The sequence below is a fragment of the Malus sylvestris genome, chromosome 9 (genome assembly GCF_916048215.2).
Source record: "Malus sylvestris chromosome 9, drMalSylv7.2, whole genome shotgun sequence".
NCBI lineage: Eukaryota > Viridiplantae > Streptophyta > Magnoliopsida > Rosales > Rosaceae > Malus > Malus sylvestris.
The window spans coordinates 1,144,919-1,165,176 of record NC_062268.1 but is presented as its reverse complement, the minus strand read 5'-3'; the positions used below and the strand labels follow the sequence as shown (position 1 = coordinate 1,165,176).

Below are 20,258 nucleotides of genomic sequence, written 5' to 3'. Positions count from 1 at the left end.
TTGACTCTTGAAATTTTTATAGAGTTTTAACGAAAAGCTCGCGATACTGTTTACTTTAACGAAAAATCACATTTTTACACTAAAAAGTCAAACCTAGTACTATTCACTTTTCCCTTTATTTTGTCCATATTGTTAAAACTCAAAGTTTTCAAGCCTTTTTCATTAGTTTTTTTTATATATTTTTATATATTTTTTTATAGTAGAGCAATGACCTTTTTATATTGTACATCCAGAGTAGGGTTGTGTACAATAGACATTACTCCCGACCCTTGCAAAGCAGGGAGTTTTATTGGCTTGGCCCTTTAGAGCGATAATCATTTTGGCAAACACAGTTAGAACATTCATCCAAATCTCGGATTACCATTGCTCCACAGTATAACAAGTTCAAAGACCAATACTCAAAAGTCAGAATTTTAGTTCAGATACCAAATCTCCAATTAAGCTTAAATCCAAGGACCGGTGATCCAATTACCTCATAAAACAAAAACAAAAACAAAACAAAACAAAAAAAAAAAAAAATCAATTTCCATTAAAAATTCGACCGAGTCAAACCGAGTTCCCAGCTTCTCATCCCACGTATACCCCCACTACGTGTGTTAGTGCAGTAACTAACTCTAAACCTCCCTTCCCCTCCCCCTCACTTACATATTAACCCCCTCCCACCTCAAACCATCTCACAAATTGCAGTCAGTTTTTGCACTCAGAAGCAACTCATCTCCCCAATAGCAAAAGAGCTTCTGTAAAAGCATTTCCCAAATGGCTAACTTCAACTGCAACACGATCTTTCTGTTTTCTCTGGTGATGTTTTTCTTCTGCTATGGTCATTTCGTCTCCGCCTTCGAGTTCCAAGTTGGTGGAAACAAAGACTGGGTTGTCCCTCCCGCCAACGACACCAAAATCTACAACGATTGGGCCTCTGAAAACCGGTTCCAAGTCGGCGACACCCTCCGTAAGTACACACATAGCATGCACCCGAACTTGAATCCCACTACAAGTACATCATACTAGTTGAGCATATCGTTTTTATTTTGTTGTAACGTTCTTTTGGTATGTAGTACACAATAAAACACAAGTTGAATCTCCCTCCCGTATTTTTTAGTAGCTTAGAATATCGCTTTATTATGTTGTTTAGTTTGTAGATTTTAGGTACACAACGAAACATAAGTCGAATCTCAGTCCCAATATATTAGAGTAGCTTAGAATATCACTTTTGTTTTATTATTATGTTGTTTTGTAGGTTTATTACAAATTAAAACATGAATCTCCTTTGAGTATATTAGAGTACCTTAAAATATCGCCTTGTAATGATTGTTCTGTTCTTCTTACGATGTTTTGGTTTTGTAGGCTTTCACTACAAGAAGGACTCGGTGATGGAGGTGACAGAGGCGGAGTACAAAAAGTGCAACTCGACTCGCCCCAACTTCTTCTCGAACACTGGAAACACCGTTTACACGTTCGACCACTCGGGCTCCTTCTACTTCATCAGTGGAGCCGCTGGACACTGCGAGAGGGGACAGCGCATGATAGTTAAGGTGATGGCGGCGGAGGATGAGGACTCTCCGTCGGGTGGTGACGCCATAAAATCTTCCGGTGCTGCGGTTTCCTCAGTCGGAGTCTCCAAACTTGTCCTTGTTCAGTTTGTTATGTCGTACGTTGTTGCTTCTGTTATGTTCTAGTTTGATTAATTAAGTTTGTGGAATGTTAATTAGCATGGTTATTACTGGTTAGGGTTGTTAATTTCTAGAGTTGGATGTTGATTAATATTTAGGGTTATTTATTGCTGGAGTCTTTGTTTAATGTTAAAACTATGGTAATTTTTGTTAATTTCGTACGTATATCATCTGTATACATTGATCACTAGCTTTTGTCTAATTTATAACAAAAATTGGATGGCTTAATTTGGATGTCATAATCAGTGTTTAAAATATTTGTATGCAAATTTATGAAAGTATTTATGAATATATCAATATCGATTGTTGTTCGACGGAAATTAAGAAAAATTGTAATCGGGCGGGTGAGCATATCAACTCATTCAGATTTAGTCAAAATTAAAGAAAAAATTCTTAGAAAGTATTCAAAAATTCGAAATCTGCAATGGGTTTCAACAAAATTACTGTAGTGAATTGGTAAATAGTGGCAATATTCATTGATTTTTCTCGCCGTTATAGAGTGAAGTTTGCATTTCACCCTCTGTTTCCATATCGTCTTTGGTTTTTCGAATATTTCAACGGAAGTATGGGCAATTTCGTAAATATATTAAATACTGGCTACAATCAAATAGAGGAAATTAAAGTATAAAAAAGAAAAAGACTTTTGATTGAAATTTCTCCAGAAGTGCTACAATTGCTAAAGAGATATCCTATGTGGTATTTTTGCCACCTTTCTTCCTACAATTTAAATATGTATTAATCTACACAAAAGTATGGGGAACATGGAAAATTAAGGTCTCTAAACAAGGATTAATCATCAAAAGCTAGAGAAAATTCAATTACAAATGCTCGAACAACAACATCTCAGATTCTCAAAAACACCAAAGCTTGGAGATCTTCACAAACAGCAAAACCATTTCTTCTGCATTCAAATAAGAAGCAATCAGTGATACAAAACTCCCAAGAGAGGAACGAATACGAAATACAATTAACGCAACTAATTTTAGGGCAAACGTGAGTTAGGCAAGTTAGTTAGGGCAATTTACCGCCTCTAGTAGGCTAGAATGTGTAGATATTGAGAGTGAATAATGTTGTTAAGTTAATTACCTCTTGTGGATATTGATCGTTTATTGGTTTGGTTGAGGAGGGAGTCCCATTGGCAGCCCCATTGTTCATCTTCTGATCTCTAGCTTTAGTGAATATCACAGTAAACCCTTCGGCTGATGCCGGGTTGTTCACATCCCACTCTCCAAATTTGGGCAAGGGCCGTCCCATCTCCTGCTCCACAAAACCCACAATACATTATTTGGTTTTACCAATTGTATACATCCATGTGTTTGTCTTTCTCAGCACATCATACGTTGAAATTGAGAAAGACGGACATCATCGAGGCTAAAACATGTAAACTCGAAATGAAATGCAGATGCACATGTTATGTGGAATACAAACTTACCGAGGCCATTCGCAGGAGGAGCGGAGATTCGAGGAAGACGAGACTGGAGACTTGGGAGAGAAGCAATGGAGAAGAAGAATGACAGAGGAAAAATAGAGAGGTGGCGTGAGTTGTACGTGATAAGGGAGGAAGAAGGAGAGCGTAGCTAAAGCCTAAACCAAAGGAAATGGATGGCACAAAAAGTGACGTGAGTAGTTAGTAGTTAGCATGTAGTTGTTCAGTTTTTGTACCCTACATGTCACACCCATCATTTGTAGCAAATTCTTAACAATAAAGTCAAATAATACGCCCCCTTCTATTAACATAATCTTCCCTAACAACGTTGGAAGATTCTCAGCTATGCTCAGGAATTCGTTCTTCTATTATTTTTTACATTACATAACCGACTGTTATATACTGTAAAATTAATATTTCTCACACTACGTTTAGCCTTTTAGCCGCCTCCCAAGCCCATAAACTAAGGAATTGGATCCTCGCCGGATCTAATTGCTGGGGATCCTAGGGATCAACTCACATGGGCCGTTGATAAAAAATCGTACGGTCACAATTAAATATTTCAAAAGTAAAACAGTCTTGTTTTGCGTGAAAAATATAAAAAAGAAAAAAATTATAACCACATGATTTTTGATCAACGGCCCATATGAGTTGATCCCTAGGATCCCCATGAATTAGATCCGGCGAGGATCCAATTCCATAAACTAACATTTCCATACACCTCCCTCGTTAATTTTCAGGTTGGGTGTCTTCATAAAAGAGAAAGAGCTAATTACAAAATACATCCATGAGATTTAGAGCCACTTTCATTTTTTGCTTCACTCTGAATTACTATTTTTTTTTTTAATTCAAGTCATCCTTGCGTTTCAATGAAATCAGACAGAAAAAAAGATAGTCCATTTTGTATCTAATTGCCTTCTAAAAGTTGGCCTCATACTTGCTACGGGAACAGTGAATTGAGAAGTTTTTGGGTACGATAGATTGGAGATGGTGTGAGAGAAATGTCTGATCAAAAGTGGGTTTGTTGTGGGGAAGGGGAAGGTTTGTTGTGTCTGATCTGTAGGTATGAGCTGGTTTAGTAGTTGGACCATAGAATTTTCCAGTTAATAGGCCATAAGAAGCTAGTAAAAGGAGTGGTTTAAATTGTTAATAGCATAATACTTTCGGTAGTTAGGTGAAAACCCCGAAAGATTGTGTCCCTTTCTGAAAATGATTCCAAACTTCAAGGTGTATTTTGTAATTAGGTCATAAAAATCTTGTTCGGTTGGAACCATCAAAGTCGGGCCTCTGAGAGGCCCAATTAACAAGCGCTTGGGCCACAACCAGCCACGGGTGGTGGGCAATGAATCAATCTCTATGTTCCACGTGGCAATCATCCATGGGTGGTTGCGTGGTTTACCCACGCCTAAAATCAAACGATTGATATACAATCGAACCACGCTCACACCAAAAAAAACGGCTCCCCATCGGACACGTCACCGAGGAAACGCCCAGACGCGCAGCCAATCACGACACGGAATCGAACTAATCCCACTATTTCATTTACAATTACAGATAAGCCCTCGCCAGCTGAAACCATCCCCTATATAACCGGGTATGGTATTTCCGTCATTTCCCAACCCCTTTGTCTCCATTATTGTCTCCCACTCTCCCTCTCTGTCATTCTCTCTCTCTTCCAACCTCTCTCTCTGTTCGCAGTTGTTGGAGCTCGGAAACGCAACAATGGCGACGGGGTTGATACGGAGGGCCATTGCTTCTGCGGCGTCGTCGGGATCGACGGCGGCGGCGTCGTTTCGTTACGTGTGCGTCCGGGCTATGGCGTCGGAGGCCCAGGCCCAGCAGGTCGACCTCAAGGCCCGAGACAAAACGGACATCAAGACCTTCTCAATCTACCGGTGGAACCCGGACAACCCGAAGAAGCCGGAGCTCAAGGAGTACGAGATCGACCTCAAGGAGTGCGGGCCCATGGTGCTCGACGCCCTCATCAAGATCAAGAACGAGATGGATCCCACCCTCACCTTCCGGCGATCTTGCCGGGAAGGGATCTGCGGCTCCTGCGCCATGAACATCGACGGCTGCAACGGCCTGGCCTGCCTGACGAAGATAGCGCCGTCGGAGGCGGGCGCCTCGATGATCACGCCGCTGCCGCACATGTTTGTGATCAAGGACCTGGTGGTGGATATGACGAACTTCTACAACCAGTACAAGAGCATCGAGCCGTGGCTGAAGCGGAAGAGCCCGGCGGCGGAGTTGGATGGGAAGGAGATAAAGCAGAGCAAGAAGGATAGGGCGAAGCTGGATGGGATGTACGAGTGCATTCTGTGCGCCTGCTGTAGCACATCCTGCCCTAGCTACTGGTGGAACCCTGAGTCTTACTTGGGCCCCGCCGCCTTGCTCCACGCCAATCGGTACATTCATTTCTCTTGATTCTTCATCTCTATTTCAGAACTTGCTAGGGATCTTGATTATTGATTGATTAGTTTAACATGATAATCTCTTTGATTAAGCAACTAATCCACGCTTAAATGTAGGATGAATTGATATATTAGGTGAATGTTTGTGTAGGATTGAAAATTGATTGGAAATGTTGCTGTTTGGGTACAAATTTTGTGTCTTGTTGGGTCAATTTTTTATATTGGGAAGTTTTACAAACAACAACAACCATTCCTTAATTATCCCACTAAGTTGGGTCTACTGCATGAATCCTAGAACACCAGTGAGCTCGGTTTTGCACTTGATTGGGGAAGTTTTGTTTCGAAAAAAACGAATTCTTCCTTTGTCAATTCCATGTTTTGAGCTACTGCTAGGAACACAACCCATCATAACAAACTAGAGATCTGCTCGTGACTCAAAGCCGTCTCAGGGATCTGTCTGGCGTGTTGAACGTTGAGTGACCGAGAGTAGTAGTTAGTAACTAACATGGAGCTGCAGTTCATGTGCCGGAGCTCATGGCGTTGGTTGTAGTGAGATTGTTTCGAAGGTGATGATAAGGGTTTTGGTTGCCATCTTCAAAAGGCAAGAACTTGAAGAAAAAACTGATTTGGAACAAAATCCAAACCACATTTTGCAGTGTAGTGCTTAATCTCATGTTTTTGGGATAGGATGTCTGTCAAACAATATTTGTTCCTTGACTATGGAGCTCGAAACATTCCTAATTGTACTCGTAGCGTATGTAATTGTGATTTTCTCCTCTGCATATGCAATTTGCTGTGGTTGTTCGTTGTATATTCTTGGAGGTGAACGCTGCATCCTGAGTCATTTTTTGTGTTGTTATGCAGGTGGATAAGTGACAGCCGTGACGAATACACAAAGGAGCGACTGGATGCAATAAACGACGAGTTCAAGCTCTACCGATGCCATACCATATTGAACTGTGCTCGTGCCTGCCCGAAGGGTTTGAACCCCGGAAAGCAGATCCAACATATCAAGCAGCTCCAGCTGAAGCCCTAAGTTTCTGAAAGCAAATTGTGCGTCTATTTCAACCATTTATTCTAGGAATTTTTCGGGGTTCATCAGTCATGTGGTTTGAGCAAATAATTAGTGAACTATTGTATCCTTTCATCCCTTTAATAAAATTGGGAAGGAAGCATGTTGTTTTTGTTTATAAATCTTTAGCATCGGCCGAGCACCGGTGTCGTTATCTTTCTTGGCTTCTATGTCGAACTAGAAGCTTTTCGTTGATCCAAAAATCTGAATCCACAGCTACTCCGACATATCAGAACCCTATACAGATCCACTCAAACACCATTCAAGGTTCAGACATTTCATGATCGAACTCCTTTGTCTGCTCCATTGACGCTACTGTTTCGCTTGACCTAACTTCGGTCTGAAGCAATGTGATTAGCATGATTTTCTGCAGGATGCAACAATGACAACCACACAGCCTGTATATGATACCGTCGGTTCTACACTTGCTTTCAATTTCAACGTAAATCTACATGTCGAAGACTTCTTCGAATAACACTTTAGGCTGCTAAGGCTAAGTTAGGTTAGGTTAAGGTTCATGAAATCAACACGAATTTGGAGGGGTTTGTAGCAGAGAAGAAACTAGCTCTTTCGCTTCCTATTGTGCAAGAGAGCGCGAGACTTTATTGCAGTGAATCACAAAGCCAATTATTACATCATTCCTCAACCTCATCTCATCAATCACAGCAGAATTTCACAAAAATTTTAGCGGCACGAGTTCTACATATCTATAGCAATTTAAGCATTCTAAGAAAACCTTGCCTAAGACCGCTCTTACGAAGATATGAAAAAGTAAGAGACCGGAGAAAAGATGTATGAAGATTAAATCCTTCTTGACAGACCTAAGAATACAGCAGCTGATGAGATCTGTACCCTGAGATCAGCTGCATCAACATCATGACCGCCTTCAACCAAACCCCATCTATCCACCTGCGAAATCAGATGCGGTTTTTTAAGACTTTGCAAGAGTTTGTTATGTCAGCTCAAGTTTGATAGAGAGAAGTAAATGAATTAGAACCTGTATATCTTCTTCGAGTCTGATCAACTCGATTGCTTCTTCAATCTGTAACTTCCCGCGAAAAATTCCAATAGCAATTATTAGCGAGTGTGCTGATGATGCGATGGCGTCAATTGCTGCCAATTCACAGTCATTTGTTTGTTTTAGTAAGGTCTCTATAGCCTTTGTGAGGCCATCCTCCTGCTTCCCACCAAAAAAGCTTGAGTACACAGCAGGCTTGAAGCCAAATTCTGACTTCACCCAATCAAGCAAAGGATCCATTTTTTCCACTTGTCGGTCTACATAAGATTCGGGGTGCCATGTCTTAGCAACAAATATACTCTTATCTTAAAATATAAAATTATTATTTTCAAGGAGTAACACAAGCAATTTCACGGAAGGTTCAAAACAGCAAATTATCAGACACACAAAAAAGATCATACCATGGACAACACTTGTGATATCATTGTCGTTCGGGGCGCGACAGAAGACTAAATCTTGATTGAATTTCTTCATCAAACAATCTATAACCTTTGGCCGTGTAAGAGGAACTCTTTCCAGTGCAGTACAAGCATGCTTCATGAGAGGCATTGAAAAGGGCCTAATCCCATCTGTTTCCTAAAAATACATATAGTTACGTAAGACAAACCACCATACATAATTACAAGCAGAAGCTCAACAGAAGTCAAGAAAAACACGTAATCCCGAATAAAAGCTTTTTGATAACAGTACAGAGGAACAGAAGCTCAATTCGGAAAGAAACCTACTTTTCTTGCTTTCAATTTTGAAAAGCAACTTGAATTTGAATTGAGCTACTACTAAAATGCAAAACATCCAAATTAGAACACAAAGAGCCCAAAAACTAAACAAGTTGCGATTTTGAGTAAAACCCAATTGAGCTAAGCCCTCAAGTTCCAAATTTGAGTGAAACGGAACCCAATTGATCTAAGCTTCTGAAAATTGGAACAACGGCAGAAAATCAGATCACCTGGTATTCCCATTCTGCCGCAATAGCCTTCGCCAGGGCTAAAGTAGGAAGCTTTAGGGGCCTCTTCGATGGCGTTTTGAGTGTCCGGTAATCAAGCATCACAGTCCAACCATTGCCATCGTCGGCCGGCCTCGTCGTCACCTGTTTGTAAAATCTCTTTCCCACGATGGACCCCGTCATGAACGACATCGGCATCGTCACCGACGACGCCGCTTCGCTCTTGGAGCTGGAACTCGACGGCGACTTGACGTATATGCTGTCATCGTGGGCACTGCTGTTATTCTTGTCTTCTTTTCCGTCGGAGGAGAAGGTGAATGACGAAGATGGGCCGTCGGATTGGGGCTGCTCGAAAGTAGCGGTGGCGGTGGAGCTGAAGGGGCGAGCTCGAGAAGAGAGAGATCCGATCAGTTTGAGGTTTCCGACTGATTTTAGGGTTCTGTTGATCAGCAAATTCGCCATGGATTGCAATTAGAGTGAGTGTCCAATTTCAGAACTGGACTGAAATTAGGGTTTTGTTTTTGGGGTTGCGGATGGCGAAAGGAGGAAGGGAGAAAGATGATGTATTTGGAATTTTGGATTGGAAGCTTTGGGGTTTCCCAATTCAAAATTATATTGGGCCTTGTAAAGCCCGTTTAGGATGGTAATGGACTTTAGAAATCTTTGAGTCCATTTGCATCAATAGAGAGTTATCTGACCCATCTCCACACACGAGTTACAAATTTCACAGCGAGTAGCGTTGAGGGTGGGTAGTGACTGATGATTTTCCGGTATGATTGAGATCAAAGGGTATAAAAAGGATAAAAATTAACGAAAAGTAAAAAAAAAAAAGTATAAAAAGGATAAAAACTAACTAAAAGTAAAAAAAAAAAAAACTTTAGTTTTAATGAAAAATGACAAATAAAGGTGTAGTGAATAGTACCAGAAAAAGATAAAAATGTGATTTTTTTGTTAAAAGTGAACAATATCAGAAGTATTTCATTAAAACTCCCTATAAAAATTGACTTTGGATTCAATTTGCACAACATTGTGGGTCATGGGTCTCATGTCGTAGGTTGCGTTTCGTGACGGAGTTAAGAAGGTTGTGGGTTAAGGCTGTTTTCAATCCAATCCTAACCAGAGTTTGTATATACCAAACAATAGAAGAAAGATAACTTTAACAAAAAACTCCCGATACTGTTCATTTTAACGAAAAACCATATTTTTACACTAAAAAGTCAATCCTGTTACTATTCACTTTACCATTTATTTTGTCCTTATCGTTAAAACTCAAAGTTTTTAAGCATTTTTCATTAGTTTTCCTTAGAATAAAAGCCCCACATATCCAATCCAATCTTAACCTAACAAGTCCAAAATACAAAATCTCATCACGTCCGACCCCATCAAACTGCCCTAAAATTTGGATAGAGGTCAATGATGATGCATTTGGCGCCATATGCATTAAAATCCATAACAGAAAATCATGGGGACGCAGAGAGAGCAATGAATATATTTACAACAAGGGTAATACTAAGGAGACTAAATTTGAAGATTAAATTTGCAAACTAAATAATATGTCACAAATAAAAATGAGCAGGTTTATCAACGCTTAAGTAATGAACAAATCATCAACTTTCATGTTCTTTAGTTTTCAAAATTTAATCTATAAATTTAATTTTCTTAATATTACACTTATAACAAACTCAATGAACATTCCCACGTAAATGTCCTCAATTCATAACCCCTTTTTCAGTTACACTTCATAAACCCTTTTATTACACCAAATTTTAAAAGAAAAAAAAAAGCGACAATCGAAGCTCCATAAATGATAAAGCTACATCGGAAAGCGGGACCACGTCATCAAGAGTGGGGGCCCACCAGCAGTGTTCGGGCGAATCACAGACTTACAGTTGGATAAGAGTCAAGGGATTGCATGCAAATTTGGAAGCAAAACAGACCTTCTTTCCTTCTTGCTTTCTTGCTTTCTTTCTTTCATTCTTCCCGTTCTTGCTCTCTCTGCGCGTTTTTGATCGGAGAAAATTGAAGATTCATCGGATTCCCTCCCGCCGGAAGAGTGAGAAGGGAGGAGAGAGAAACTGGGGAGGAAGGAATGGCATCGTGGAACTCGACTCCGCTGGAAATCACGTACGAAGTGCTGGGATGGACGGCGTTCGTGAGTTGGTCCATCAGCTTCTACCCGCAAGTAATCTTGAATTTCCGCCGTAAAAGGTGATTTATTCCCGTCTCGGTGTTCTCTGGAATTTGATTCCGACCATGACTTTTCCTTTATAAGAAATGAGTTTGTTTAAGAGACGTGTTTGATAGCAATTTTGTTTTTAGTTCTTGTGAGTTTCCGAAAAAATTGAAAACTGAATCCAAAATATGAAAACCGAACTAAAAGAAACAGTTTTTTAGTTAGCATTTTTTCAGAAACAACGAAATGAAATTTGAAAACGAAATAATTATCAAACGGCGCTTTTAGTGGGTGAGTTGGAATTTGAATTTGGGTTTGTGTTTGGATTCAGTGTTGTGGGGCTGAACTTCGATTTCGTGGTGTTGAATTTGACGAAGCACTCCTCCTATCTCATTTACAACGCCAGTCTCTACTTCAGCTCCGCCGTACAAAAGCAGTACTTCAAAAAGTACGGCGACAAACAGGTTTGCTCCGTTTTTCCTCTCCCTAAGCCAACTACTTGTTCATATGATTGTTTTTCACATCCCCAGCTGCTGTGTTCTTTGTTTCCAATCGAAAAGCTTCGGTTTTTTGAGTCAAAGTTAACACTTCCACAATTGGGTAGGTTGTATTTTGGTCGAGTGGCAAAGGGTCTAATCTTCCCAGATTATATGTTGACACTTGATACAAGTTTATGGATTACATTAACGATTGTATTATATATATCGGTTTTAGACCAACCTCGATTGCTTTAGTTTATTTTGTTGCTGACATATGGTACGCTGGATTTTGAGGACATCAACAAATTTACGCCTCAGAAAGTTATCCCAACCCGACCCTGGTGTTTCTAGTGTGTTTCGCTGTTTTTGGGCACGTAAATTTTATTTTTTTAGGATTATGTGTTGTAATCTTAATACTATTGAGAGTAGATGTTCAGGTCCCTAATTTGCATCGTCTGGAATCTCAAAAGTGATGAAATTAATCAGCGCTCGTTAAAAGGAAGGATATATCGATGAGACTGAATTGATACGCTTCATTATGTATACTCGGAAGTACAAATTTTTTGTGTTCTATGATTGCAGATGATACCTGTTGCAGCAAATGACGTCGCTTTCTCTTGTCATGCTGTTTTACTGACGGCAGTTACCCTGTACCAAATATCAATCTATGAAGTAAGTGTCTTGATCTTAATTCGCCAAGTTTAGACTTAAAACCTGTGTTATAGGTTCGAAATCCTGATGTTAGTCATATGGTCATGGCAAGTTTCGTATTTGAGGTTTCGTTGATGGCTTTATGCAGCGCGGAAATCAGAAGGTCTCCAAGATTTCCATTGGAATTGTTGCTGTCGTGTGGTTAGCTGCTGCAGTTTGTGTTTTCGTAGCTTTGCCAAGGCATTCCTGGCTTTGGTTGATTTCCGTTTTCAAGTAAGATTCTTTCGTTTATGTGTTTCTATGCCTCGAGTTTCATCACTCTTTTCCACATCAAGATATCCATGGGAATTCCGAACTTTCTCTATGTCAATAAGTTCAACGTAGACAATGAGCTTCAAATCCAGTCGCATTTAGTATAATGTTCTGATTAAGTGAGGCGGATTTCTCAGCATTTGAACTCAACCCCTTCCTTACTTGGGGATGGTTAATAGATTTATCTCCCCAGTCCTCTTTATGCATAAACCGTTACCGAACTACCTCCTTCCAAATTAAAATGATATGTAGCAGTGTAGATGCCAAGATCTGGTTACCTTCTTCTGTCTTGAAGCTTTATTCAGTTGAATTTCTTCATACAGCCTTACGGCTTCAATTCGTTTGATTTTGTTGCAGCTCAATTCAAGTTTCTATGACATGCATCAAATATATTCCTCAGGTTAGTATTCGTTACTCGATGCATTGGCCATGCATTTTCATTGTGAATAGCATTCGCCATCCTTCGATATATAGAGTATCTAGATACATAGGAAATGAAGAAAAGAAACGAAACTGTAATTACTACTCGTGTTAATATTTTAACATGAAACAACAGACTGATGCAAATTAAACTTTTCAAAGTATAGGCGGTCATGAACTTCCTTCGAAAGAGCACAGATGGATTCAGCATTGGCAACATTTTACTTGATTTCACCGGAGGGGCAGCTAGTTATGCGCAAATGGCCATGCAGTCTATAGATCAACGTTCGTAATTCTCTTCCTCAACCAATGATATTTGCAGTTTGAAAACATCGTTCCTTCGAGCTTAATTTGTTTCTAACTTGTGCACCTTTCCAGATTCTTGGGTGAACTTCTATGGAAATATCGGAAAGACACTGCTGTCTCTGGTATGAACTGATATATTACAATCACTCTTTCATTTATCGTTCTAATCTGTCTCAATTTGAAACGCTCATGGGGCTTTACACTTATACGCGGACGTTGGTTTTACTGAAATTTCAGATATCTATCTTCTTTGACCTTCTGTTCATGTGTCAACATTTCGTGCTGTATCGCGGCAAGAGTAGTGAAGAACTTGTCAAGACTTCCGATGAACCAGTTTCGGAAAATGTATAAAGCTTTGAGCTTCGGCTTGGATCTCAACATGTTTGATATTAATAAAATGTATATTAAGTTGAAGTTCTCTCTAAATTGTATTAGCGTATTTTGAGATAAAACGCCACACCTTAAAATCACATCTTGTATTGAAGCAAAAAATAATGAAGTTGGCGAAGTTTTTTTGTAATATATATATATATATATATATATATATATATATATATATATTAGAAAACATGAAGTTCTCAATCAGCAAATTCTCATCGATCTCCGATCGCTACAATGGCGGATCTTGACTACTTCAAGGAGAGCTTGGAGCCACTGGAGTTCTCCAGTCCAGTCCAGTCTTCCAATCCATTACGCAGTTCATGAAAATGTATGAATCTTTGTTTGCAAATTGGCTTGATCAAGAGATGAGAAAAGAAATCGTCCGTATATTTGGTGGTAACTTTTCTCAAATTCTTTCATCTCCAATTCCCCTCCCCTCCCGTGCCCTTCATATATGAACGGTCACGATTAAGTCAGTCAATACCTAGTGTTGACTTTGTTACAGAAAGAGAAATAAAAAGAGAAAAGTGAGAGAGGAGGAAACCGAAGAGGTGGGGATTTGAAGAGGAAAGAATCCTACTTGGTATAGAACTATAGACATAGGTCCTAAATTTAGAACAATAGCTGTGCAGTCCGGAACAAGTGGTATAAGAACTAATGCTTACTCAATCAGAACAATATGTTCAAGAAAATGCGGTGAAGTTGGGAATAATAAGAGTTCATTTAGAACCTCATTTTCAAGCGGTAAAAGTAGTAAATTTAAATTATTTACAAATAACGGTACAATAATAAAAAAATAAAAAAAAAATTCTCGCTCTCTTGTTTTTTTCATTTGTAGCGGTAGAAAAAAATGTAATCTCTCTAACTTTAGTCTTTGTAATATAATCTTTAACTAATATGATGCGAACTCAAACTTACATAGAAATAGAGATTCAAACTTGACTATGTTCCGGTCTATAACCTGACGAAGGTGATGACGTTGGAATTTGGCGCCTTATAGACTTATACGTTATAAACAATAACTGAAAGTCATGGGGGCCGCAGCTGAATGAACATTCACGACAAGGTGGCCTCAATTCATAAACCTCTCGCTACAGAAACTTTGAAATAAAAAGAAAAGACGCGCCAATCGTAGCTTCAAAAAGTTACGTGTACGTCGCCAAATCGGGCCACGTCATCGAGTGGGGCCCACTTGGAACGGACCGGCGAATGACAGTTGAAATTTAAACCCCCCCCCTTTCTGTCTTCTCACTCTTGCTCTCTCCCCGCGCTTTTGATTGGACAAAATTTAAGGCTGCTCGGAATCCTCTCGCCGCCGGCCGAGTGGGAACCGGGAGGAGAGAGAGGTAAAGTGGGGGAGGAAAGGAATGGCGTCGTGGAATTCGATTCCGTTGGAAATCACATACGAAGTTCTGGGATGGGTGGCGTTCCTGAGTTGGACCGTCGGTGCCTACCCGCAAATCGTCTTAAATTTCCGCCGGAAAAGGTGATTGATTCCTGTATCTATTTTCTCGGGGATTCGATTCCGACCAAGATTTTGTCTTGTGAAATTCGAAATGGGTTTTTTCTTTTTAAATTTTTGGATGGTGAGTTTGAACATTTGAATTTCGGATTTCAGTGTTGTGGGGCTGAACTTCGATTTCGTGGTGCTGAATTTGACGAAGCAATCCGCCTATCTCATTTACAACGCCAGTCTTTACTTCAGCACGGCCGTCCAAAAGCAGTACCTTGAAAAGTACGGCAAAGAACAGGTTTGTTCTGTTCTGTTTTCCCTCTCCCTAACTACTTGTTCTTATGGTTGCTTTCATTCCAGCAGCTGTGTTCTCTGTTTTCAAACCCGGTCAGAGGCCATAGGATTGAAAATAATCCGAAATGACACAAAAATCGTTTCCAACCTGGGACTAAGCTAAATGACTTGTGGGCCCCACCAGGCCAAAACCAACCAATCAGGCCAACGGGTTGGCCATCTTCAGCCAGCCAGGCTACCTTTTTTTTTCGTACAGGGTTTATGATTTTTATTTTTGCCCAGCCTACTTTTTTTTGTTTTGGATTTTTTTTTATTTTCTAATTTTTTTCTACACCATTTCTCACATATTTTTCACATTCCATATTATCTTACCTTATTTTTTTTTAATTCTTCACATTCCATACTATAGCCATTTGGCCCTCAGTTGGAGATGATTTTTTGTCACAGGGATATGTTTGGCCTATGACCTTTTGGTCATTCGGTTGGAGATGATAAGAAATATAGCACTGCACTGTTCATTAAAATATTAATTTCTTGAAGGATCAGAGGCTAAAACTAGGCCTCTAGCCCTCCTTCGATTGGAGATGGCCTAAAGCTTCGGTTTTTTGTGTCGAAATTTACATTTTCACAATTGGGTAGGTTGTATTTTGGTTGATTAGCAAAGGGTTTAATCAGCTCAGCTTAAATGTTGACACTTGTAAGTTTATAGATTACATAACGAAAGCAATATGTATCCTTTAGATGAAGTTCGACAGATTTCGTTTACTTTAGGCCCTTAAGATTAGTGAAGTAAGGGGTACAATGAATTTCGAGGGTGAAAACTAATTTGTGTCTCAGAAAGCTGTCCTGATCCCTGTGTATTTCGGTTGACTAGAAAACGGTTTAATAAGTTAAAGTGTTCTTTTAACTTGATACAAGTTTTTGGATTACATAACAAATGTATTGTACGTATCGGTTTTAGACGCAACGTAATAGCTTTGGTTTATTTTGGACGCTTGGAGACTAGTGAGATATGGTACACTGGATTTCAAGGCCGTAAACAGATTTCTATCTCAGAAATATGTTCTGTGCCCTGTATTTCTAGTGTGTTACGCTGTTTAGGCTTTCGGGCACATAAATATGGGACCAAGTAGAAATTCAAACTCCCAACTTGCGGCATCTGAAAGCCTAAACGATGAAAAGTTTGTGCACCTAATGGAAGGAAAGAGATTTAATTGATAGATTATATATATATTTGGAAGTACTAATCTCTTCTTGTCCTACGATTGCAGATGATACCTGTTGCAGCAAATGATGTTGCTTTCTCTATTCATGCCGTTTTGATGACGGCAGTTACCCTGTGCCAAATTGCAATCTATGAAGTGTGTCTTGATCTTCTTTGCCTAGTTTAGATTTTAATCTGTGTTATACACTCACAATCCTGATGTCAGTCGCTCTGTCGCGGCAAGTTTCATATTTGACCTTTTGATGATGGCTTTATGCAGCGCGGAAATCAGAAGGTCTCCAAGATTTCCTTTGGAATTGTTGCTGCCGTGTGGTTAGGTGCTGCAGTTTGTGTTTTCTTAGCTCTGCCAACCCATTCCTGGCTTTGGTTGATCTCAATTTTCAAGTAAGATTTTTTTCCTTTATGTTTTTGTGCCTCAAATTTCATTGTATTGTCCGCGTAAATTATGATCGAGACTTGATGGAATGTCTGTAATGTGCATCCTCTCTGGTGACGGTTAATGGTTTTATCTTCTCAGTCGTCGTTATGCATAAACCAAACCACCGCCTTCCAAAGTACAATGATTTTTGTAGCAAAGCAGATGTCAAGATCTATTTACCTTCTGTTGCCTTGAAACTTTATTCAATTTATTTTGTTCATACGGCTTTGTTGTATTCAGCGATAGTTGGGTTTGTGTGAAGTTCTCGTTCTAAATTCATTTCATCTAATATTGTTGCAGCTCAATTCAAGTTTTTATGACAGTCATCAAATATATTCCCCAGGTTAGTATTGACTCCTATAATCCTTTTCAAATACTTCACATTCCGGTCCTCAATGCATTCGCTCCATTCAACATAGAGTATATAGATACGTAGGAACGAACAGTAAGCCTGTACTGATACAAAACTTTTTTCGAAGTATAGGCATCCATGAACTTCCTGCGGAAGAGCACAGATGGATTCAGCATTGGCAACATTTTACTTGACTTTTCCGGAGGGGTGGCTAATTATGCACAAATGGCCGTGCAGTCTATAGATCAAGGTTCATCATCTCTTCCTTAACCAATGATATATAGTTTCAGTTTGATAACATCGTTCCTTCGTGCTTAGTTTGTTTCTAACTTGTGCACCTTCCAGGTTCTTGGGTGAATTTCTATGGAAATATGGGAAAGACGCTGCTGTCTTTGGTATGGACTGATATATCAACATCTTGAACAAGTCGATTTGTTCCTCTTTCGTTAAATGATTTGTGCCTCTTTCTTATACGTGGACGGTTCTTACTGTTTCAGATATCTATATTCTTTGACCTTATATTCATGAATCAACACTTTGTGCTGTATCGCGGCAAGAGAGCATTGATCGCCCCTAAAATCATCAGTAAGGAGAGCACGGAACCACTTATCAAGTCTTCCGATGACCCAGTTTCCGAAAATGTATAAAGCTTCAAGCTCGGCTTGGCCTCTCAACGTGTAAGATATCAGCTTACATCTGGTATGTAAGATTCAGTAAGCCTTCGGTTGTCTCTTGTATTTTACTTTCTTTGTGTACAGGGAATAAGAAAAACAGTCATTTGGAGCGTCAAAAGAAGCCACGCTGTATGAACATTATGCAGTTCAACTATATGTAGCACAAATTTTACTGAACTCTTATTCTTTCGGGGTAAACTGAGAGCCGAAAACTTGGAACCCTAGTTATATACTAGATCGATGATAGCGATGTTCATCACTCTAGCGATTAAGTGACAGATTACCAAAGTAAGGAAGATTAAGGTTAGTTGTTAGTGCCACGAACATGATTTGTGGTTCCGTTTTTCTGTTTAATTGGTACAATCACGAGCTTGTTGCTTCTGTAGTAATAACCTATAAATAATGATTAAGTGAATAAACAATTCTGATAAGGTTGGGGGCTTAGTACAGTGGCACTATAAACAATTTCGATTTCGATTATATTGTGACACGACAAATTAGCCAGAAAAAAAAATTATTAATTTTTTTAATAGAATGAATAAATGTTGAGTAAGGTGCCATTCTACCGTCTAGTAGTAGAAATTAGACACACCTATCCGTACATATAAGTTTTATATATTAAATGTGGGACCCATCCACTTTTTTTTCTTTATTTTAATATTTGCTACTTATATAAGAGAATCATTCTTATAGCACTAAGATATTTCGACTTACAGTATAAGTTTGATTTCTATATATTGGTATCACACTCAATTTTTTAATTTTTTCATGAAAAGCCTGGAAGGCCTTAGAAAAAGAATCTCATTTATTATTTAAAAACAAATAATAAATAAATAATTTTAAAAAATAATAATAGTAAATGAGTTGTCAATTTTGGCAACGGCTTGCCCAACACGAATTATCCACCCATCAAACAATTCCGTGCTTCCCAAGTTCTCGTTTGCAGTGTATAAAAGAGAAGCAAAACTTCAACACCTCCATCATTTTCTTTTAGCCCACAACCCAATTTGTCAACAATGAAGAGAGATGGTCGCCAGCATGGGATGGTCCGGACACACCGGATCCTACCGGAGCCGTTGAACCTGAGACCGGCAACCCGACACGTCAACAAGTTCGAGTCTCCGCCCACGGCCGGATTGTTCACCAAGGTGCCAACCAAGCCCACCAACCACTCCAAGTTCACCGGCAAGTGCGGCAAGCCCAAGTGCACCGAGTGTCACATTCACCCGGCTTCCAAGGCCAAGGACAAGACCAAGGGCAACCGAAAGCTCAAGTCTTCCGACGTCGTTTCCAATCATCGGTTGGTCACTTGGCGGGTCGTGGACGGGCAACCCGGCTTGAATAGTCAATTGGGTTTGTCCGCCACGGGGTTGTTGGATCGTCTCTCTAGGGATTATGAGAATGACTATGATGATGGTGACGATGATCATGAAATCAATGGTTATGCAGTTGGATATTATGATAGAGATGATGATCGGACGGTGGAAAATAATGTTGATGATGTTGAGCATCATGGTGATTACGAAGAGATGGGTTTCTTTAATGTGGATTATGTGATTGATCATCAAATCGAGGAAGATGATGGTTGGTGCTTAGTGCCACAAACGTGATTAGTGGTTTAATTATTGTTTATTATCTTTTAATTATTGTTTCTTATTATATCATTGATGTACGAGTTATTGATAATGGTGAAAATTGTATTTCTTAATTTCGACTTACTTTTAAAGTATTTTTATATTTATTGGAGATTCTTGGATGTAGCCGATTGTGTATATTTATACGTTTGTTTCTCTCTCACTCGATTTATGGGTTCTCTTGAAATGTTTTGCTGCATTGTTATTTAAAGAGCGACTCCAAACCAATACAGTTTTCCGTTTTGCAAAGAGATGGTAGGGGGAGGAACGTCTATCTTCCGCAACATTACTCTTATTTTGCAAAGAGATTGTATTACTATACTGCTGGCATTCCTTTTTTGTTGGAGATAATGAAAGTTTTGATCATTCTGATCTTCCCAGGTTTTGATTTTATACTGCTGGCATTCATGTAATGTTGAAGAACTGGAAATTGCTATTTGCTGATTAGGACTCTGACCCGTTACGTATTTGCATTTGAGGACTAAAGTTCGAATTTTCCGTCAATTTTCTCGGCCCAAACAACAACAGCAAAGCCTAGTGGGGTCGGCTGTTCATTACCATAGGAATTTGACATGAAACGAAATGTCAGTTGTCGACTACCTGACTTCATCTCCTTCTCCTTTATCCGGACTTGAGACCGTCAATTTTCCCACCCAATTGACATAATAGAAGCTAAGAAGTAAGCTTATCAGTAAAGAAAGCATTTGTAGTTCTTATATGTTTACATGTTATAATTTTTTACAGATAGTCCCACTGTTATGGTGCTGGTAATTTTAACTTATATGTTTACTGAAACTTTCCTCATTCCTCACCTTCTGTTTTTATCTCCCTGATGAAGCTTTCGATTCATCTACGGAAACAGTTGCTTGTAATTGTATGAAATTCGAGTTTATAGGAGTTTTGTGCAGCCGTGCATTGAAATTTATGAGATTCTGAGTGGAAA

The 20,258-nt window shown here is 39.4% G+C and overlaps 6 protein-coding genes across 6 annotated transcripts; 5 read left to right on the top strand and 1 right to left on the bottom strand.

Moving 5' to 3' along the window:
- Nucleotides 1-368: 368 nt before the first annotated feature.
- Nucleotides 369-1,912, top strand: LOC126583178 (mavicyanin-like). Its single transcript, XM_050247490.1, has 2 exons — nucleotides 369-949; nucleotides 1,345-1,912. The coding sequence occupies exons 1-2, from the start codon at nucleotides 757-759 to the stop codon at nucleotides 1,674-1,676; spliced, it is 525 nt and encodes a 174-aa protein (XP_050103447.1). The 5' UTR covers nucleotides 369-756; the 3' UTR covers nucleotides 1,677-1,912.
- A 2,797-nt stretch (nucleotides 1,913-4,709) lies between these two features.
- On the top strand, nucleotides 4,710-6,704 carry LOC126582347 (succinate dehydrogenase [ubiquinone] iron-sulfur subunit 2, mitochondrial-like). Its single transcript, XM_050246473.1, has 2 exons — nucleotides 4,710-5,504; nucleotides 6,375-6,704. The coding sequence occupies exons 1-2, from the start codon at nucleotides 4,819-4,821 to the stop codon at nucleotides 6,544-6,546; spliced, it is 858 nt and encodes a 285-aa protein (XP_050102430.1). The 5' UTR covers nucleotides 4,710-4,818; the 3' UTR covers nucleotides 6,547-6,704.
- Nucleotides 6,705-7,125: 421 nt separating this feature from the next.
- On the bottom strand, nucleotides 7,126-9,119 carry LOC126582346 (uncharacterized). Its single transcript, XM_050246472.1, has 4 exons — nucleotides 8,547-9,119; nucleotides 8,002-8,176; nucleotides 7,580-7,857; nucleotides 7,126-7,491 (listed from the first exon to the last, which is right to left on the bottom strand). The coding sequence occupies exons 1-4, from the start codon at nucleotides 9,003-9,005 to the stop codon at nucleotides 7,384-7,386; spliced, it is 1,020 nt and encodes a 339-aa protein (XP_050102429.1). The 5' UTR covers nucleotides 9,006-9,119; the 3' UTR covers nucleotides 7,126-7,383.
- Nucleotides 9,120-10,484: 1,365 nt separating this feature from the next.
- Nucleotides 10,485-13,298, top strand: LOC126583056 (cystinosin homolog). Its single transcript, XM_050247354.1, has 8 exons — nucleotides 10,485-10,751; nucleotides 11,048-11,180; nucleotides 11,778-11,867; nucleotides 11,995-12,119; nucleotides 12,516-12,558; nucleotides 12,746-12,863; nucleotides 12,957-13,006; nucleotides 13,122-13,298. Exons 1-8 carry the CDS (start codon nucleotides 10,633-10,635, stop codon nucleotides 13,233-13,235), a joined length of 792 nt encoding a protein of 263 aa, XP_050103311.1. The 5' UTR covers nucleotides 10,485-10,632; the 3' UTR covers nucleotides 13,236-13,298.
- A 1,209-nt stretch (nucleotides 13,299-14,507) lies between these two features.
- On the top strand, nucleotides 14,508-17,858 carry LOC126634353 (cystinosin homolog). Its single transcript, XM_050304866.1, has 8 exons — nucleotides 14,508-14,751; nucleotides 14,884-15,016; nucleotides 16,284-16,373; nucleotides 16,497-16,621; nucleotides 16,956-16,998; nucleotides 17,140-17,257; nucleotides 17,353-17,402; nucleotides 17,505-17,858. Exons 1-8 carry the CDS (start codon nucleotides 14,633-14,635, stop codon nucleotides 17,652-17,654), a joined length of 828 nt encoding a protein of 275 aa, XP_050160823.1. The 5' UTR covers nucleotides 14,508-14,632; the 3' UTR covers nucleotides 17,655-17,858.
- Nucleotides 17,859-18,635: 777 nt separating this feature from the next.
- LOC126583899 (uncharacterized) lies at nucleotides 18,636-19,389 on the top strand. The gene has a single exon (XM_050248441.1). It carries the CDS (start codon nucleotides 18,698-18,700, stop codon nucleotides 19,289-19,291), a length of 594 nt encoding a protein of 197 aa, XP_050104398.1. The 5' UTR covers nucleotides 18,636-18,697; the 3' UTR covers nucleotides 19,292-19,389.
- Nucleotides 19,390-20,258: the final 869 nt, after the last annotated feature.

Bases quoted from the DNA above. Each gene is read 5' to 3' on its own strand.
- LOC126583178 (XM_050247490.1), top strand. From the start codon at position 757: ATGGCTAACTTCAACTGCAACACGATCTTTCTGTTTTCTCTGGTGATG. The intron at 950-1,344 runs GTAAGTACACAC...TTGGTTTTGTAG, and splicing joins CCAAGTCGGCGACACCCTCC to GCTTTCACTACAAGAAGGAC.
- LOC126582347 (XM_050246473.1), top strand. From the start codon at position 4,819: ATGGCGACGGGGTTGATACGGAGGGCCATTGCTTCTGCGGCGTCGTCG. The intron at 5,505-6,374 runs GTACATTCATTT...GTTGTTATGCAG, and splicing joins GCCTTGCTCCACGCCAATCG to GTGGATAAGTGACAGCCGTG.
- LOC126582346 (XM_050246472.1), bottom strand. From the start codon at position 9,005: ATGGCGAATTTGCTGATCAACAGAACCCTAAAATCAGTCGGAAACCTC. The intron at 8,177-8,546 runs GTGATCTGATTT...ATGTATTTTTAG, and splicing joins CGGCAGAATGGGAATACCAG to GAAACAGATGGGATTAGGCC. The intron at 7,492-7,579 runs GTTCTAATTCAT...CTGATTTCGCAG, and splicing joins GACTCGAAGAAGATATACAG to GTGGATAGATGGGGTTTGGT.
- LOC126583056 (XM_050247354.1), top strand. From the start codon at position 10,633: ATGGCATCGTGGAACTCGACTCCGCTGGAAATCACGTACGAAGTGCTG. The intron at 10,752-11,047 runs GTGATTTATTCC...GTTTGGATTCAG, and splicing joins TTGAATTTCCGCCGTAAAAG to TGTTGTGGGGCTGAACTTCG. The intron at 12,559-12,745 runs GTTAGTATTCGT...TTCAAAGTATAG, and splicing joins GCATCAAATATATTCCTCAG to GCGGTCATGAACTTCCTTCG.
- LOC126634353 (XM_050304866.1), top strand. From the start codon at position 14,633: ATGGCGTCGTGGAATTCGATTCCGTTGGAAATCACATACGAAGTTCTG. The intron at 14,752-14,883 runs GTGATTGATTCC...TTCGGATTTCAG, and splicing joins TTAAATTTCCGCCGGAAAAG to TGTTGTGGGGCTGAACTTCG. The intron at 16,374-16,496 runs GTGTGTCTTGAT...GGCTTTATGCAG, and splicing joins GCCAAATTGCAATCTATGAA to CGCGGAAATCAGAAGGTCTC.
- LOC126583899 (XM_050248441.1), top strand. From the start codon at position 18,698: ATGAAGAGAGATGGTCGCCAGCATGGGATGGTCCGGACACACCGGATC.